The sequence below is a fragment of the Phragmites australis genome, chromosome 16 (assembly GCF_958298935.1).
Source record: "Phragmites australis chromosome 16, lpPhrAust1.1, whole genome shotgun sequence".
Classification (NCBI taxonomy): domain Eukaryota; kingdom Viridiplantae; phylum Streptophyta; class Magnoliopsida; order Poales; family Poaceae; genus Phragmites; species Phragmites australis.
This window is the reverse complement of record NC_084936.1, coordinates 20,986,032-21,006,038: the sequence shown is the minus strand read 5'-3', so window position 1 is coordinate 21,006,038 and position 20,007 is coordinate 20,986,032. Positions and strand designations below refer to the sequence as shown.

The 20,007-nt window shown below is 44.4% G+C and overlaps 1 protein-coding gene across 5 annotated transcripts; it reads right to left on the bottom strand.

Annotated features, from left to right (window-relative positions):
- Nucleotides 1-2,388: 2,388 nt before the first annotated feature.
- On the bottom strand, nt 2,389-8,105 carry LOC133896244 (AUGMIN subunit 8-like). 5 transcript variants are annotated; one of them, XM_062336811.1, is made up of 8 exons: nt 7,791-8,105; nt 6,811-6,974; nt 4,648-6,060; nt 4,030-4,149; nt 3,769-3,885; nt 3,577-3,666; nt 3,266-3,373; nt 2,389-2,767 (listed from the first exon to the last, which is right to left on the bottom strand). In XM_062336811.1, exons 3-8 carry the CDS (start codon nt 5,914-5,916, stop codon nt 2,708-2,710), a joined length of 1,764 nt encoding a protein of 587 aa, XP_062192795.1. In that variant the 5' UTR covers nt 5,917-6,060; nt 6,811-6,974; nt 7,791-8,105; the 3' UTR covers nt 2,389-2,707. The 5 variants fall into 5 exon arrangements, with proteins under 5 accessions (XP_062192795.1, XP_062192797.1, XP_062192793.1 ...); XM_062336813.1 differs by lacking the exon at nt 7,791-8,105 and adding an exon at nt 7,063-7,291; XM_062336809.1 differs by lacking the exon at nt 6,811-6,974.
- Between the last annotated feature and the right edge of the window lie 11,902 nt (nt 8,106-20,007).

The following is a 20,007-nucleotide window of genomic DNA, read 5'->3' as shown; positions in this document are numbered from 1 at the left end:
CTGCACTAAAGCATTTTCTGGGAAAAGAAGAGTAGGTTCAACTCACCGGATGGTCCGATGTGAATGTGATGTACACTGACGTATTTTACACAGAGATGCTGGAAATACGTGGATTGACTCAGGATAACTCACTGGATAGTCCGATAATGGAGATGAAGTATACATTGCAGTGTCTGGTGTTCACAATGACTTTGAGTGGGAGTCCAACGGCTAGTTTCTAATGGTGTACACACTGGATGGTCCGGTGCTTATACCACTGTTGTCACCAGATCATCCAGTGTTAACAGTAAAGTTGAGTCGTTGGGGCAATGACTAGTTGGCGGGTTTGAGGCTATAAATACTCCTTCACTCGGTCATTTGAATGTGCTGGAGTCCAGAGAAACACAAAGACACTTGAGAAGACATCCAAGCCACCAAAGTGTTTAAAGTGATCATTCAAGGCAATTAAGCATAAGATTAGTGAGTGATTAGTGCTTATAGGCCTAGAGAGAGTGTTGCTAAGTGATTGTTGCATAGAGAGTGGATTAAGGAGTGATCCTAATTTGTATTGGGTGGTATACTGGCGCTTTAGAGTCTTGGTGACTCATTGGCACCTTGAGCCAAAGTTGCTCAAGCTTGTTGACCCTTAGACTTGGTATGGAGCGGTGACAAGATGCTTGTACGGGGACATGGAGACCCTTTACTTGGTGGCTCAAGCTCTGAAGTGAAGACGGCGACAAGTGACTAAGAGAGAGGCTAGTGGTGAGACCTTGACTTTATATCTTGGTGGCTCATCCAGGTTGGACCTTGTCTTTGTGACATGGTGGCTCAAGAGCCGTGACTGGAAGAGTCTTGACAACCGAGAGCATATCCTTGGTGGAGCTTCAACGTGGACTAGGAGTGGCATTCATGCTATCGATACCACGAGATAAAAATCCTTGTGTCAAGTTTGCTCTCTCTACCTTATTTACGTTTCCTTATGCAAGCTCTTTTGATCAGTAGAGTAGAAACACTAGATAAACTTAGAGCACTTTTAGACAGTATTTGATATATGTTTATCTTGTGTAGTTTTTGGAGTCGAATAGTTTCTAAGTGTCATAATTCACCCCCTCTTACGACGTCATCGATCCCTACATCGTTGCTCTCATGATGGAGACAAGGACGAGGTGCCCACCACTCACACGATGGAGAAGAGGATGAGGTATCGTACCACGCACCACCACTGCCCACCCACCATGGAGCACCTATCAGAGCCATCCCCCGGGGAGCCACTTGTGGTGGATGTGTACCTGACCCCGTCGGGCTGTGGGGATCTGAGGATATGGTGGAGCGATGGACCGTGGCATGCGAGCCCTGACCCTCGCCGTCGAACGGGGAGCTTGACGTCGAGGGGGAGTTCCACGTGGAATTGAGCTCAGCGAGGAGCATCAACGCAACACCTACACACTTGTTGTTGGGGTCGTCACCGGTGTGGAGATGTGAGTGGTGGAGGGTGTGCTCATCGTGGACAGGAGCTCGACGTGGAGGATGGCCTTACCACGGAGGGGAGCTTAGAGCTGAGGGTAAGCTCATCGCGGATGGGAGCTCGATACAGAGGGTGACCTCACCATGGATTGGATCTCGGCACGGAGGGTCGGCTCGCCATGAATGGGATCTCACAAATGGGGAGCTTGGTGTCGAGGTGGAGCTCCGTGCAGAATGGAGCTTGACGAGAAGCACCCGCGCACTTGCCGTCACCCCTAACCTTCTCTAGTATCACCGCTGGAGCAAAGGGGAAGGGGAACATGGAAGGTGATAAGTGTATTTTCTATGTGGACGTCATGTTAGCAAAATTAAAACGCTTAGATGCTATATCAGCGCCTCCTAGGACAAAGTTGGGTTCAAAATCACGTGGGGAGGGGGAAAATCCGTTTTGGATAGTTGAGAGGGCAACAATATATGATTTTATGGTTGAGAGAGAAAAAACGAATTTGGATAATAATTGAGAAAGGCATAATAGATTTTTTCCTTCCACTATCTCATTCCAGTCAGAAGCTTGTGTGGGGCTACATTACTTTCTGTGAAGACTGACCTTGGATCTGTTTCGATGAGGGAGCATATGGCCTAATTTTCTAGAGCAATATCTGTTTTAGAAAAAGCAGGCCATAGAAGGGAAAAGTTTTAAATTCTGGTACAAGGAAATTACGGAAAAAAGAAGTTGATATTTCACTAGCGTTTCTCTCTCTTTTTAATCCTTTTCGAATTTTTTTTCTTTGAACATGGTTTTCAAAAAGCAAAGTGTACGGTGGGGATCGGTAGAGAACAAGACAAGCCGTTGAGGGAACTATCATATCATCAGCTAAGAAGGCAAAAGAGAGAGAGAGAGAGAGAGAGAGAGAGAGAGAGAGAGAGAGAGAGAGAGAGAGAGAGAGAGAGAAAATGACGATTTACTGTACTGTGAAAACCTTTTACATCTTTTCTTTCCCCAGGAATAAAACCATTTATCTAAAAAAGGAATAAAACCATTTACACCTGACGAAGCCCTCCCTGTCATTTCTAAGCACCGTGAGCTGAGGTTAGCTGCAGAGCATCGCGCCGTGAACTGATCACCAAGGTCAGGAAATATGTGTGGTAACTGTACGTGTAGTGTAGTGTTGGTATGTACTTATCTCTACAGATTCCTGTTTCGTTTCCCAGGCTAGAGTGATGTTGCTGTCAGCCTGTCAGTCAATTTCTTCAGCTTATCGGTTCATCCTGCAACTCCCTCCCTCAGTTGCATCAGATGCGTGCGAAGGCTGGCCTCCTGTACCTGGCCAAAGATACACATGTAATAGCCGAGCCTATAGATATTTTCGCATAGCATGGTTTTGTTGTTGCAACATGTGTGCTACACATGAAAAATCAAGCATTTGGATCGGGCGCGCAGGACAGGAGGTAAGTAAAATCAGTCATGCCGTGGCAAATGGTCCAGAGATCTGGACAGATCCCTACCGGAATTTGTCAGGTTCCATGGTCCAGTCACAAGGAGCAAACGATTCCAAACCATGACAGCCTGCTCAAGTCCTGCAGCAAACTCTGGACTTTGTGCAGATTTCTATGGAGTACACAATGGTAGCCCGGACTGTTTCTGACATATCATCGAACAAGGGCTAGATTATTTCAGAAAACTAACCAAGTGATAACCTAGGATCTAGTATCAAGGTTTCTTAAACTTTGGAGAGAGTCAACTAGCGATTAAAAAAGTGAAATAAGACACTAGGATAAAATCTAAAGGTAATTGTTTGATAGGACAGTAATCCAAAAGTACCTGCATTTTTGCTGCTGATGCTAAGAGCTCTCTGCATTCATCAAGAGCGAGCTTTTCTTGTCTTGCCATAACCGAAAGTTCAGAAACCAAAGATGTCCTATCTTCAACCTGGTGACCATGTCCTAGCGTTATTAAGAGCAGCAAGGACGTCCTATCTTCCACCAAACAATGTGGTAAGCAGTTTATAATTATTATTTTTTAAACGAATAAGTTTATAATGATTTTGAGGTTCCAGACTATCAAAGAAAAAAAAACTTGTGGAATGGAAACTAAAATCTGAAGCCATCTATATACGGGTCCTTCCATGTAACCTTTGATTGCAAGTAGCAAATCGAGGAACTCAAAGCTTGCATAACATCAACAGCTGAACTGATAGCATTTTTAACTGCAACTGCATCAACCTGTTGATACAATAGTAATGTCAATATCCAACACAAAATAACGAAAACGCAAGTTCAGAGCTAGGTCATTTGAAATCAAGCAACTATCTGTTCACCACACACTTGTGCTCGTGATGTAACTGGAAGGCGCATCGTGCTTGCTTTAAGAGCCTCGATCACCTCAACTAAAGTACTGCTGTTCTCTTCTTCTAGTACCGGCCATTGCTCAAGATAAGTAATCTGAATCACAATAACGTGGTCAGAAATAAACAGACTATCTTGTTTTTACTATGATTCGACAAATCTAAATATTTCAAAATTTGTATGATCCTTCACTTCTAAACAGATAGAGATAAAAATGTTAATTGATTTGTGAATACACACCTGCTCTGTTAGAATGTAATACAGCTTCAGCTCTTGCTGCAGGAGTCGCACGTCAATTCTTGTTACGGTTAAAGCATCTCGCAGTGTCACGATACTTTTCCAAACACTATACAGAATGCTCTGATTACATGATAGGAGAAAAGGTATCATGTCAGTTGAACGTTGCTCAACTAAGAGATATACCTACTAAACTACTAAACACTAATGTTCATAGTCGCATCAACCGATTATGTTAGGCGAAAAATCTCTGACGGATTACAAACTAAACAGTATAGTTGCATCACTAAACCAAAATTAGTTGAACACGAAAGGCTTGTTGAATGAAGTAAATATCATATGATTTTCTATTAAAAATAAAAATGCTTGTCCAGCAATCTTAACAAACAATAAGATCTCAACAGAGTTGTTCTCTCTATCATCTTGCAGAAATAAATTGGAGTATAGTAAAAAAATCAGGATTTTTTTTTAGATAATTGAAGAAACATGATCTAGTAGACTAGTACCTTATTGCATTGTTACAGGCACAAAATAAGGATTACCGCAGAACATAAACTAAGTCAACATAGGCAATGTGAGATAAAAAAGTAATAACATAGTTAAATAAGATGCGAGTTCTACCTCAACACTATTTTCCCGGAATGATGGTGTAGCTTCTGAATGTGCATTTACAAAGCGCCACTGCAGGTATGTATTATGCAGCAGACGTAGTTGGTGGATATTCTCAATCTGGCCTGCATTTTTCTTCCCTTTTCGCGTATCAACTATATAGTTAAAAACAGGCTGTGCAGCACATGATTGAGTAGCTGAAGCACATTTTGATCGGCAAGGTGCTGAAGGCCTCATCCGCGATGGACTCTGATAGGACCCGGAAGTAGAGGATGCAGCTGACGAAACCTTGCTCGGTGACGATGATCGGTGCAGAATTGGGACAGGTGAAGAAATGGCCCTGCTCGGGCGACATGCGGATTTAGAGCTTTCGGACGTTTGCGACGAGGCATCACTGCCTGAGTCTGTCTTATCCTCTCTTCTGCTCCGGTGAATGGCCGCCCTCTTTGCCCTCTCATTCGACGGTCGGTTCAGACACTTGCCTGTGCCTTCAGATGGATGCACCCTCTTTGGAGAACGTCCTGAAGGATTCGACGAAGAGCTTGCTATGCTAGCCTTGTCAGCAGCTTGAGTAATGCTTCCCAAAGTGAGACTACCGGCGGAGCCCCAGCCGGTCATCATCGCAGGCCACCGGTGTTGCTCAACGACCCTCTTGGAGGGGGCCTCGGAAGGCCGTGCATTCTCACATTGGTCGCCGATGTTGTTCGTGTTCCCTCTAAGAGGACTCCTCTTCCTCTCAGCCGCAGCGCCTGCCTGCACCTTGACCTTTGCCATCTCTGAAGGCAAGCCACGGGCCAGCCTGTCTATCTTCTTGGCAGGGGCTGGCACGGACTCTGACCGAAGCGAGGGAGAGGAGCTACGCACCGATGCCCAGAAGCCGTCAGGGGCCTTCGCGCTCGTCGCACGGGGAGGAGTGATGTGTGCCTCAGCGGCCGCGTTACGGGCCGGCGTGACGGAGCTTGCCGCGGCGATGGTGGAGGGCTTCAGCCGAGAAGACGGAGCAGCTGAAGACGCGGCAGGCCTTTCTCTGTCAGCCGACTGCGCTCTGTTGCATGGTGCCGAGCCATCGACTGCCGAGGCCCGGCCGGGGCTCGGGGACGTGCATCGCCTCGCTGCAAGAGCAGACGGTAGAGCCACGGGCTTGAACCTGAAGGCGGCCTCTCTTCTCCGGCCGGCTGAAGCAGCGGCATTGCCCTTCTCGGACGGCACCAGAGGCCGTCGCCGTACGCCATCGGCCGGAGCCGCCGCAGCCTTCCTCACCTCACCCTTCACGGCGTCCATGAAGAAGAAGAATAGCCGCGCGCCCCGACAGGCGCCACCCACATCGGCGTGGCTCTCATAAAGCTAAGCACGCCTCGTCCGCAGCGAGGCAAAACTACGCGGATCTACCACAAGAAGACATGACCCAACCACCGGGATAATAAGCTGAGATAGAAGCTTGCATTAACCTTCTTGGACTCGAAACAAACAAAACATGCAGGGGAGAGGAGCCATGCAAATGCAGGGAACGCGAACACGCCGAACAGCAAGGACATGCGTGCTCGCAACGGCCGACGGTGACAACCAAGTGCCGCAGCTATGCGTTCGGCTACGGCAGTTCCCTGCTACTCCGGAGTCGCTGTCATCATGCCATGGACGGGTCAGCAACGGTCCCCTAGGGGGAAGGCATCGTGGGGCTCGGAGCCATGGCAAGATGGTGGACACATGCACTGCTAGAACGGATATTCTGATTTCTCACTTCTGAGCAGTGTTATCTTGATACCGAGGCGTGTCAGAATTCAATTTGGATTTAGATCTACAATTCGGCAAAGATAATTTTGACACACGAAATACAAATCAGATTATAACAAGGTGTCGATTTGAAAAAAAAATCTGACATACGAAATATAACTCAAAATTCGATACGAGTGTCAGAATCTGACTATACGAGACGTCTGATTCGGCAAAAAATTTTGAAGGTGCCGGCATGGACACATTCATGCGTGATGGATTTTTGTAACCGGAGATTTCTTCCATCGCCGGCAGCAGGAGGGGAAACAGGGACAGTTCGTCAAAAACTTAGTAGCATTTAGGAACCACGAACTTGCACTACGAAGCCATGTTCGGCTCGATGAAGACAAGAACACACAAAATCCAAATCTCCAGAATTTAAAGACGAAAGACATGGCAGATTACCAGCACATAGCAGTAGACGATAGCACTGTGAAATGCAGCTTGACTGCTTGATGTGTCCAAACTGGCTTCGAGCTGTCAAGCAAGGAAGCTCATTGCAGTCTGAGACTGGCACGCCGCGGCACAGTGGGCGCAGTTTTGGATCTAAAGCGAGCGGCTCTAGCAACCTGAATGCATACAGCGAATCAACACCGAATCGAACGGAAAGGAACGCTTGACTTGGGCGCAAAGGATTCACAGTAAAAGGCGCCGTACGGTTCGGTTCTAGCGCGAAGAGAGGAGAGGACGCCAAGCCAAGCTAGCGACCCAGCCCAAATCGGTCCCCCAAAAATATCTCCTTTTCTTTTTTCTGGGAAGAAAAAGTTTCCAATTATAGTGACATCCCAATTAAAATGTTAATAAATAGCAAATCATCAATTTAATCTTCCGATTAAGAATCAGATCACTATCATCTCTATCAGCTTTAATAAACGAGTTTTGTTTCATTTACGAAGAGATTGAGTTTTGTTTCATTTACGAAAAAATTCTTATTCAATTCAGCGCTACGACAACTTCTCTTATAAGAGAGAATCTCTTCCATTTTTTCCACTTAGAATTCTCGAAACTATTAGAGATAAAAAAATTAAAAAATATAAAAAAAATAAGAAAAGAATCTAAATAAAGAGAATATGGTTGTAGATGGGCTTATACAGTTTGAAAGCCCGGGTCAAAATTGAAAAGAACCGGGGGGCTTTCCAACGCGTCGTGGAATACAGCGGAGATCGACGGGATGATTCCTCGGATTTTTTCACCCGAGCAAGGCAGCGCGAGCGCATCGAATCCAGTGTGGTGGACGGCACGAACACTAGCATCACCAAAGCTCCCGCCATTGGAACACGTCCCAGAAATTCGCGAATCCTTCGAACCGATCGAGGAAGGCAACGATGGAGACAGAGAGTCGCGTAATAAGTACATATCTGCGGGATTGAAGGCTTGAAGTATACCTCGGGAAGCAGCACGTCCGGTCGACCGAGGCCCGTGCCCGTCGCGCGAGCCCAGTCGCCGCCGCCGGCGAGCGATCCACGGTCGGTGGGGACGGGATCCCCGAGCTTTGCCGTGTGGCGAACTCCTGCAGAGTGCAGATGTTTGTTCTGTTGGGGCTTTGCTTCGGGAGGAGTGGTGCTGCAGCGAGCCGATCAGAGCAGAGGTGGGAGAGAGAAGCGCGCACGGGTTACCGCACAGAACGGGATGGAGAAAAACGTGGTACAGCAGGGAGGATTTCAGCGGTAGATACACCCATGTCGGACCCCACGTTTGGCCTCACCATGCAGCTCTGCCAGTTCCTCGATAACAGAAATAGAAATAAACATCGTAGACATGTATTGATTATAGCATAATACTTAGAATACATCATATAGTTTATTATATGAAGAAGACGATGTGCTGGGTAGGGATAGATCCACCTTGGGCTCATAGGTGTATACTAGCGGATTGGCGCGCCTACGCCGCGCCTATTTTTTTCACAGAACATGAAAAAAGAAGACTAAAAATAGGTTTACCAGTTTTGAGCATCTCAATATTTATTTATGAATTTATCAATATTTAACACATTCATTTAATTATGGGAAAAACTATGATACTTTCATGCATGCACATAATATTAACATGTAGACGACAGTAATATGAACATACTTAATTTATTTCATATTTTTTTGAGTTTTAGATATTTTCCTATGCATTTTAGATTATTTCAGCCGATTTATCAATATAACTATTATTACTTTCGCTATTTTCTGAAATTTTGCAAAAAAAATTTATGTGTATATACATATATGTATATGTATACGTATATGTGTACATTTATATACATATTATATATGCATATATGTGTATATATACACATACATATACATATCTGTATATATATGTACACATGTGGGACCCACATGAACAGAAGCTACGATAACTTGACCCCTAGAATCGCTCCAAATCTTAGGCTTTTAATATATGTAATAGATGACACTAATTAAAATTTTCGATTTCAGTAATCCATTATTATGTAATAGTATATCCATCGTATGTAACCGTATATGTTATATTTTTAACTCAATAAGTGATATATCTATATTTCTAATAGACTAGGTTTAAACACTATCATTTTATTTAATCCGTCACTAGCTTGCAGGATGAACGGTGGAGGATTCGGTCGGCTCTTATAGGCAGAGGGAAGCACATCAATGAAGGTGACGGGACGAGCACGTTATGGCACCGGAGTGACGCGACCACGAATCACACGACGTGTGCGTCATGAGCGACAAGTCATGTCGATGGAGTGGTTAGGGATGAGGACGGTACCAAATGGCTATAATGATAGTGAAGATGACGATGTGACTGAAGTGTGGTAAGGACCAGCATCGCTTGATGTGACGGGATGGGGACAGGACACAAGAGAGAAAGAGAGCGAAAATTTGATTTTGTTTTATTTAATTTTAATTTTTCTTTCGTGTGTTCTTCTATTATGAGAATTTTTGTATGGCATCCTAGGTTTCACTTGTGTTGCCAAAAGCAACCAGAAGAAAATTCAAGTAAGCGTTTCAATTTCCAGAAGTATCGGCAGAACTCTTTTGTGGTGCGTCTTCAAAGTGTTGTCAGTTCCACGTGTGCAATATATAAATATTGTTACGGTCCCTGGATCACAGGAATAGAATGTCCAACAAGTAGCGATATACTAGTACTATTTTCTATTTTCGCCCAAAGGGCGCTCTGTTCGTGGCCATAGCTTTTTGTGGAGCCGTCACAGTTCGCAGTGTGACGCATACTGCGTGCCGCCAATAGGGCCGACCCTGGGAAGTTAAGGGTCCCGATTCAGTGTGTAAGTATTACATAACCATATATGTATAGACTTAAAAGTAATTATGTAAAAAAAATTATAGTCCAATCCAAGTCCTCAGCAAAAGAAGTTGATGCTCTGGTTGCCACGCTGTCACAACCAATGAATGAGAACGACAGGTAGCATGTGCAGTCGTGCCCCAATTTCGTTTGAGTTCCTCTTTTCTCTTTCTCAAAATCGGATGCCACAATAATAATCTTGTATTCTCCATCTTATGTCATCCTAATTAATTTAAGAGAAGATTTTAATTTCGTAGATTCCTAACCTATCCGGTTTCAATTACTTTGATTTGTAACGACTCTACTCCATAATCTGTCAATTAGCCGTTTTATGCAAAATGCTATTTGTTCCTCTTCCTACTTAAGGCTTTGGCTGCTATGATATTTTCTAAAAGTGTTATCTTGAGTAGTTAAATACTATAATTTTAATTTCTTAATGTATTACCATTGTCAAAAATTGTTGTATTCATGATGAACTTCTGAATATAACAAATATTTAATTTTTAATTAAAATATAAATATTGTTTTCTTGATGAAGGCCTCCGTGTTTCGCCCCAGGGCCACCTGGCTGCCAAACCGGTGGTAGTTGCTAGCTCTCCTTTCATGTTCCGTGAACTGATACCAAGGCATGCATACCCCAAGTGGGCCCCGGATGTGCCTTTGCTGTCGGGACACGTGGCACATGGGTCCACCCTACTGTCTTGCTGGTTGCAGTGTAGGGTTGGTCACTTTGGTTTTTTTTAAAGAGAAGAACCTTGGCTTATATTGAAAGCTAAATAAGGGTAGTAAGGCAACAGATACACATGTACATCAGCAGGTGCTGGGGACTCCAGCTTACAAAACAAGTTCAATCGATAGGAAGGATAGCTGCAACCAAAGCAACATAAACAACCTGGAGTGCGCTAAACGATTACATTAAGAGGCCATATTCCTACAGCTCATACATATCAGAAGGCACACTTCCGGTGGGAATGAAGCCTCGTAACCACACTCTGATCTGCGTCACAACGACGTTCACTTGGACCTTATCATCGTCTCTTAGTAGGGAGCTCCACATCTGCACGAAGAAGATAGTGAGGAACGAGATTTCGTAAGGCTTGTTCGAAAACTTTGTCTCGATCATCATCTTGTTTCTGGAACGCTAAAGTGCCCAAGCAAGACCTGCAAAAAAGAATAGTCCTAATTTTTGAGAATTTTTGTAGATGCCCTGTAGCCAACTCGCCCATAAGTTTGCCACCGAGCACGGGAAGCTATTCCAACCAAAAATCTCTCTCAAGGCGCTCCAGATGCACTGGGCAATGGCACATCCGAAGAAAATATGATTTATATTCTTGGGTTTGCCACACAGATTACATCTCTTACTCCTACCCCACCCCTTTATCTTAAGAGAAGTAGCAGCAGGAAGCTTATTATGAATCATTTGCCAAAGGAAGACTTTGATTCTAAGGGGGAGTTGGCAACTCCAAATGTCCTAAGCACCCTTTCTAGGAACACCTTCAAAGGTGAGGAACTTATATAAAGATTTGGTGGTAAACCTCTTTGATTTATCTAAAGCCCAAAGGACTTCATCCTGGTCATCATTAAGCTGGGTATTTTGCAATCTATCCATCAGCTCCTCCCACTGTGACATATCTCTCTCCACTAGACTTCTTTTGAACTTAATATCCCAACTTTCACTATCCCAGCAGTGGGAAACAAGGGCATTTTGATGAGCAGCCATGCAGAACAGATTGCGGTACTAGGTTTTCAAAGGTGTATCCCCAACCCAAACATCTTTCCAGAAGAAGACCCTTTTTTCCATTGTTGACCTTGTAAATGGCTCCCCACTGAAACAAGTGTTTGATCTTATGCAGCCCTTGCCATAAAGGGGAAGTACCTTGGTGTTTAGAGATGATGAAATTTTTCTCTAGCATGTATTTTGCTTGTTGATGACAATAGCATAGTCATTCATAAGCTTAGATAGATCATTAGGATAAACGTCATCTCATCACTACTATTATCATCTTCCTCGCTACTTGTTATTACCTTTTGCCATGAGGCACATAAGTGGTGGAGGAAGTGGTGGATCATTGGTGATGGCGAGACCTGCGAAATTGTTATCTTTATCATCCCTTGAATCATCCCTTGAGCTCTTGCCGGAGACTCATTCACCAACGATGTAAGCCTTCTTGTTGAAGAGCTTATTCTTCTTCTTGTGCTTGTCCTCATCATCATTTGCATCATTTGGCTTGCTTTTGTTCTTGTTTCTCTTATCGCGATGAGGATAATCATATGACATATGATCATAGTCACAACAATTGTAGCACTTCTTCTTGTCTCCGCCACCAGACTTGTCAAATTTCTTTGAGCGAAATTTATTCTTCTTGGGATCATCAATTGTAGCCCTTCTTGCCCAACTTGGATATCATCCTTCTGGTTCTTCTAATGAGGAGGGCAAGCTCGATATCGGAGTCGTCATCATCATCTTCATCACTTTCCTTTGATGATGGAAGCTTCATCTTCTTCTTCTTGTCACCTATGTTGGCCTTAAGAACAAGATTCTTCTTGGATGAAGGTTGATCACCTTGATCTCCAAACAAGAACATCTCATGAGTACAAATCTTTTCAACAGCATTGGTGACGGTCATGTCATTGATGTCCCTTTCATACATGAAGAAGAGATATGACGATGTTGCATCACGGATTAGGAAACACTATCAAGATTCTACAAATAATGTCTCCTTGAGACAATTGAGTAAGTTTAAGAGACTTTATTTTCTCAATAAGAATGTTCATGCAAGAATATATATCCTTGCATAAATCATTGGAAAACATCTTAAAATGATTAAATTATTCATTGGCACATGATATACTTCCTCCTGGATTTTCCTAGAACCCTCATGAATTTCACAAAGACCTATCCAAATATCATGAGCTAATTCCTCGCTCCTTATTCTAGAAAAAACTTCTTCACTAATTCCCTCAAAAATAGTATTTTTAGCCTTAGCATTCCATCTAACTTGTTGTTCGGTAAAAGGTTGATCAAACCCAATGAAAGTGGCTCGCCAAACTTCGGGAGAAATAGCCTTGAGATAGCTCGTCATGCAAACTTTTCAATAGATGAAGTTCTTTCCCTTGAACCTTGACACACTACTTCCATTCTCGGAGGTCATTGCTCTAGGATGTTAAACTTATCAAGAGAACGAAGCTCTGATACCAATTAAAAGGATTGAATGACCTAAGAGGGGGGGTGAATTGGGCTCTAATTAAAAATCAATTCTACCAAATTCTAAAATAAGTAGCAACCTTATCCTAGATAAAATACAACTACTCGAACAAGCAAGTAATCAAGCAAGCTAGAACACTAAATAAATTTACAATTTAAAAGCTTGTAAGAATGTAAATGCTCAAAATAAATGCGAGAATGAAACGAGATGGATAAGGATACATCGATTTTTCCCGAGGTATCAAGGAGTTGGCACTTCCCCTACTCCTCGTTAGAGCATCCACTAAGGATATCGCTCCCCCTTAAGTCACTAAGACTCATTGTCGACCGGATTACCAAGTCAGCACATTTCCTTCTGGTGAAGACTCGATATGGTGCTAAGGACTACGTCGAATTGTATCTTGCAAGGATTGTGTGCCTCCATGGAGTTCCGAAGAAGATTGTTTCTGAACGAGGCACGCGGTTCACATCTCATTTCTGGAGGAGCTTCCAAGAGGCCATGGAGACCGAGCTATTTCATATCACAGCATATCACCCTCAGACGGATGGTCAAACGGAGCGAGTTAATCAAATTCTGGAGGACATGCTCCGAGCTTGTGTGCTCACTTATGGGAAGAAGTGGGACATATGCCTGCCATTCGCAGAATTCTCCTACAATAACAGCTTCCAAGCTAGTATTGAGATGGCGCCGTTTGAGGCTCTTTATGGCCGGAGATGCCGAACGCCGCTAAATTGGTCCGAATCTAGCGAACGGACTTTCCTAGATCCAGATTTGGTCAAGGAAGCGGAAGGTCATGTTCTGAGTATTCGGAAGAGTCTTCTCACGGCTCAATCCCGGCAAAAGAGCTATGCAGATCGCCGCTGTCGAGAGCTCACTTTTGAGGTTGGAGATCATGTATACCTCAAGGTGTCGCCCCTCAGAGGAGTTCGCCGATTCCAAGTCCGAGGCAAGCTAGCGCCTCGATATGTGGAGCCATTCTAGATTCTTGCTCGGCGTGGAGAAGTAGTATATCAATTGGACTTGCCGTCGTCTCTCTCCGCCGTGCACAATGTGTTCCATGTGTCACAATTGAAGAAATGTCTCCGAGTCCCGACGGAAGTCATTGATGTTGCACCCCAAGAGTTGCAACTGGACTTGACATATTATGAGCGGCCACTCCGTATCTTGAACGAAGCTGAACGCAAGATACGGCGAAGTTCAATCAAGTTCTTGAAAGTTCAATGGAGCAATCACACGGAAGCTGAAGCGACATGGGAGCGGGAAGATAAGCTCCGCTCTGAGTATCCAGATTTCTATGAGAACTTGTAAATATGGATGTAATATAGCATATTTGGAATCTCTCACGTGTCCAAGTTATTGCCATGTGAATGAAAATATGCATTGGATTCTATCTCTCACAGCGTGGTTCCTAGACTCATCGTGCTCTTCCCCGACTCGTACCGAATCTCAGGGCGAGATTCCTTTTAAGGGGGGGGGGAGGTTTATCACGTCCCAAATTCTTAATCACACAATTAAGCATAATCATGCTTTTAAGCATTATGTTTAAATTTGCGTAATTATAATTCGGATTACTACTGGGATTCGTTTGAGATCATTTGGATGAGAGAGAGAAATTCAGGAGAGAAAAGAATTGAATTCGCAGTTAAAACAGACTCTTTCTCTAACACGTGGGCCCCACCGGAGTGGGCCAACCACCCCATTCTCTCTCCCTCTAGAGTGGCAGCTCACTCTCTCTCCTCCTCACTCTCCCCACCGTCCCCCACCCGTGCTCCTCTCCCCTCTCACTCTCTGTCGGTGACATGGGAACCGGGGGTCCCCGAGTCCCGAGGCCAGGACAGCAGAGTGCCACGTGGCACCCTCCCTCGAGGATTATCTCCCCGAGGTCCGAGAAGACCAAGTTCCAGGAGAGGGTGCTCGGGGCCATGAACAGTGGTCCCCGAGTACCCGAGTTCCCCGAGGACCCGAGAAGTACAACTTCCGGGACAGGGCACTCGGGGCCATGAACAGTGGTCCTCGAGTACTCGAGTTCCCCGATGACTAAGAAAAGGCATATGCGGGAGAGAGTGCTCGAGGCTATGAACAGTAGTCCCCGAGCACTCATAGTTCCCCGAGAACCTGAGAAGTCCTTCACCGGTGGTCCCTACAAGGACTCAGCGGTGAGGTGTCAATTGGTGAGAGGCCCGATGTTGCAGTTAAGAGGGAGCATGGCCTGTCACTTCCAACCACTCCCCCCACACCTGCTGTCAGTCCCTGCCACTACCTTGTAGGGAGGTATGGGTACATTTAATGCGGCGGATCCCATTGTGCATCATCCGGTGTGCCTCGAGATATCGTCGCAGGGCTCGAGGCATATCGCCTGCCGCCCTGCTGTGTCTGGATTGCTCTGACCAGGCGGGCACGCGGGGTTGCTCGGTGGCTGCCCGGTGGGCCCTACCTACTGCACCATGCTGAAAAGCAGGATGATGATGACAGGACTGGACGGGGGCGCATTTTTAACCCCCGTAACGTCAAGCTGCAGCCCATGATGGCTGCTTTCCATTTACGGCGCATTGGAACTCGCGCCCTCCTTTCTTGGCACGCTAGGCCACCCGACGGGGTATAAGAAGGGGCGGGCTCCTCAAAGAATGGGAGAGAGGTCGAGAGAGGACAGAGGCAGAACAAGCTTAGTAGACGAAGAACGAGGCACACGAAGCTCTAGACTTAGACAAAAACCCTTGTAACACAAGAGATCCTCAGAGAGGCATTTCCAAAGCATTTATAGCATACACACAGGAGTAGGGTATTACGCTCCGTGCGGCCCGAACCTGTCTAAAATCCCCTGAGCATTTATTTCCACTAGCATCCAATCATCCATCCCACCTGCATCTCATTTACTCTCATTTATTTCATGTATGAGGTAGATTCAGAATTACCCCCCCGGTCGAATCTCAAAAGGGGTCCCTCCGGATCCCCGCTTGTGGAGTGCATCCTCCGACACTCTCCCTCTCACTTCCTCTCTCTTTTCTTCCAAAATCTGAGCTCAAGAGAGGGATTTGAGGTGAGTATGTGGTACCATTGCGATCACAAGCTTATGAGCTATCCATCCCTCCAATTTATTTTCGTTTTCCCAGAGGATTTGAGCCGGATTTGGTGTCTTTTGGTGTTTATGGTTGAAATGTGAAGAACACCGGATTTCTTCGCCTCCCAAGCTTTTCCCTCTGTTTCCTCCTTCAATCGGCGGTCCACAACCTTGGTAAAGGCCTTTGGGTGAGTCCCCTAAACTCCCATGGCAAGAATCCGCCTTTTGGATGGTTGGATTTCGAATTTTGAGCTAGGGGTTTGAAGTTCATGAGTTCTTGATGAATTAGAAGCAATAGCCGAGTTTTGGTCAATTTCAGCATATACATGTTGTCCTACGTGGTAGAGGAAGTCAATGTGATACTCTAGGTCCAAGTCCCCACTCCAAATGTCGCCGTTGAGCTCCCAAAGTGCCTCCGGCGACTTCCAGCGGTCTGACCGCTACCCCAAGGTCGGTCAGACCGCCAGGGGCCAAAATTCTCTGCATGGGGGCGGTCTAACCGCATTTCTAGCAGTCTTACCATGACTCTTGGCGGTCTGACCGCCAGTATACCTACGGTCTGACCGCTGTATACCCAGACAGCACAGTTACTCCTTACTGAAACTTGTAAAATTCATAATAAATTCCCTGTAGCTCCAAAAATTATAAAACAAATTTTGTTCGTTTCATAATAACCTACTCTACCTATTAAAAATATCCTCAGCCATGAAATAATGAATTAAATTTATGAGATTAATTAATTAGGTTAAAGCTTCATTAATTTACCATTAATTCATCATAAGTCCAAAATTGATGAATCTGATTTTTCTAGTTTCCTTATGACTTGTTCTATCTAGGAAAAATGTTTTCATCCATTATATGCATATTCTGGCATATATTTGCTCTTCATTCATACTCATTGCATTGCACGCGTTATTTTTTTTAGAGATCGCCGAACCAACGATCCCGCCGCACATTTGTGAACCAGTGCATCAAGGCAAGCATCTATCATATTGAACCCTATCGGTTGTATTGAATGGAGTCTAAATATTGATAAATTATGCTTATGTATAGGTTTGCATGTATAGGAAGTCAATGTTGAGTTTTGATGGGTAGATCCTATGTTGAATTGCATTGTCTCTACCTTGATGTATTGTTGATCCATATCCTTGTAGCCTGGGTTTAATCATGCTAAGGTCTAACTTAAAAGTAATGCGAGATGCTTAGCAATGCATAGGTCCTCGGTAGAAGTCGAGCGGTGGAGCGTCCCATTGTTCGCGAGCTGTAAGTTAATTACCTTCACAATGATTACAATGTTGGGTCGATGATGTTGGTTGGTCAAGTGGTGAGTATGAGACGAGATGTGGGCGATGTTAGGGGTGTCATCTACCCTGAAGGAAAGTCCGGGGGTAGTTCGGGAAGGGAACCCGAACACTGTAGGCCGCTTGCATTGTTTAAGGCCGATCGTTGGGGTAGTTGGCTTTAGCACTTACCTTACTCATCACATGCCGATCTAATGGTAAGGCGAGCCGAATACCTTCGCAGTTGTGGCTTTGTGTGGCCTGAACAATGACGGTGTGAGCGGGCGGGCTTGTAAGCGGTACTAGTTTGTTCCGGGAGTAGTTCTGGTACCGCCACGCCGAGCGTTGCATGTCGCACACGGTTGGGGCTGGTTGGGAAAGGTTGACACGGGTACCCCCTTGTGTGCACTTTAGCAGGTGGCACAAGCCGTATGGTCCCCGAGTCATGTGGGTCTATAAACAGTTCGAGCTGCCGTGCTTTCGGTCATGAGCATGCTATTGTTTCATTTGCACCCCGGTCGTAGAGTTCTCGTGGTTGGTTCGGTTGTATGGTTCAGATATGTGGTTTGTGGTTCGGATATGTGGTTTGTGGTTCGAATATGTGGGAGGTGGTCGAGATGGTACTTGTTATACATTGATACTAATGTGGTTTCAGTTTCATATGATCAGTTGGTAGTTGCAGGGTAATTTCATATATATTGGTTAAGTTAGTTGCTCACACATATGTCTAGGTTGCTTACCGCATATGTTTTACTTAACCTTGTGGCATACTCTTGCTAACGGCTCAATGCATAATCCTTGAAGTCGGGATATTATATACCTATATTGTGTAAGACTTGCGAGTACCTTCGTACTCAGGGTGCTGCCCTTAAGTTGATGCAGGTTCACAGGTCGGCGAGGAGGGGGCGGTGTTTGGCTACTTTGTGCATGCCGATCAGGGTGGCAGGCAGGAGTAGCACACTCTACTCTGAACTCAGTGTTCTGGTATGGAGCCTAAGGGCATGTGGCTCCATATTCTTTTGTTGTATAGCTTTTAGTCTTCCGCTGCTTAGTCCTTTTATTGGTTAGGAGTTGAGAAGGTTTTAGTCTCCTCCTAGCTCTCTTTTTCTATAAATTGTGATAACTTGTTGCATACTTAAGAACTTGTAATATAATGTTAATTACCCGCTCTTTCTTAAGCTTTGTTGTGATGTACATGTTGGGAAGGCATGTTTTCCGATCTTGGGCACAAAACATGTGCCAGGACTACCGGGATGATATTATGGTTAATCATCGAGATTGTGATTATGAATAATGATCCTCCTGGTGATTAATTAGAATATTGTTTGGACGCTTCCTCACATGGGTTCACAAGAGTCTTCAGTAAGACGAAATGAGGAGGTATTTATAGGCTAGATATCTAAATCTAGCCGATGTCCAACCACTCATATTTACTATGAATGTTGGATGATCCGGAGTGCACCATCTCACACACAACGGACCATTCAGGGTGTACCTTTTCTAGACATTAGCCACTACCAACTGTCACTAGCCGTTACTGCTCTGAAATGCCCTAGCGAAGCCTCCTGCTCACACGCTGGACCATCCTGCGTGTGCAACCATGCCAAACAAACATTGAAACCTTCTCCAGAAAAATTGTTCCGTTGAAGTTACTAAGTGAACGCTAGACCATTCGGTGAGTAATAACTGCTTCTTTTAAAAATTTGCACATGTCCTGTGAAATACTCCAATGTTCTCTTCACTCTAACACCGGACCATTCGGTGTAAGACTTGTGATTTTTCCAGTCAAAAATACTCCTATGAGAGTAACTTTTCGATCATCGGACCATCCGGTGTACTTATCATCTTTCTGACCTGATCCAAGAATACTCTGATGAGTTTAAATCATTGAGTGCCGGACCATCCAGTAAGAATAATTTTTTTTGAGCTTGTCTAATTCAAACTTTCTTAAGCTTTAACTTTTTGACATCTCAACCATAGGCTTCTCTGAGCTACCTAGTGTTAGAACTTTACAAGTGTGCATCTAACCAAGTCTAGGCTCAACTAGGTCAAACTACTACTCTTAGCCCTCTTTATAGTACAGTCAAAAGACTAAGAAAAAAGACATATACTACTCTAAGTATTCTTTATCTCCTTATGACACTTAGAACTAGAAGATCCTTAATTTTGATGCTCATATTCTTTGATCGTATATAAAATCAACTTAGGGATCAAAAATACCCAATCATCATTGTGAACTAAATTTTTTATACCATTAAAAAAACTTGTTAGTCACAATAATACAATTGTCATTAATCACCGAAACACTGACCACTTATCTAGGGGCCTAAATGCTACAACATGGACATGAAAATTTCTGATGGTTTTTGTGTTCACTTCATTATAACCTCTCTCCCTTCCGACTTTTCTCCCTTCAAGATTAACTACAATACTCAGAAGGAGAAATAGACCATGAGTGACTTGATCACAATGTGTGTCCAAGAGTAAGAGAGGTTGAGGACTGAAAATAAAAATTCTGTTAATCAAGTAAGCAACCCCATGAACAAAAGAAAATTCTAAGCGGATTATAAATCTAAGAAGAAGTTATTTTCCATTGCTAAGCATGACAAGGTAGCAAGGAGGCCACCCCAGGCACCTGCTCCTTCTGCCCTTGACACTAAAGAAATTGAGGATGATGGCTGCCACTTCTGCAACAAGAAAGGGCATTACCAAAAAGATTGTCCTAGTTTCCTGAAGTGGCTTGCAAAAAAGGGCATTCCATAACATGAGAACTATAAAAGAGGGAGAG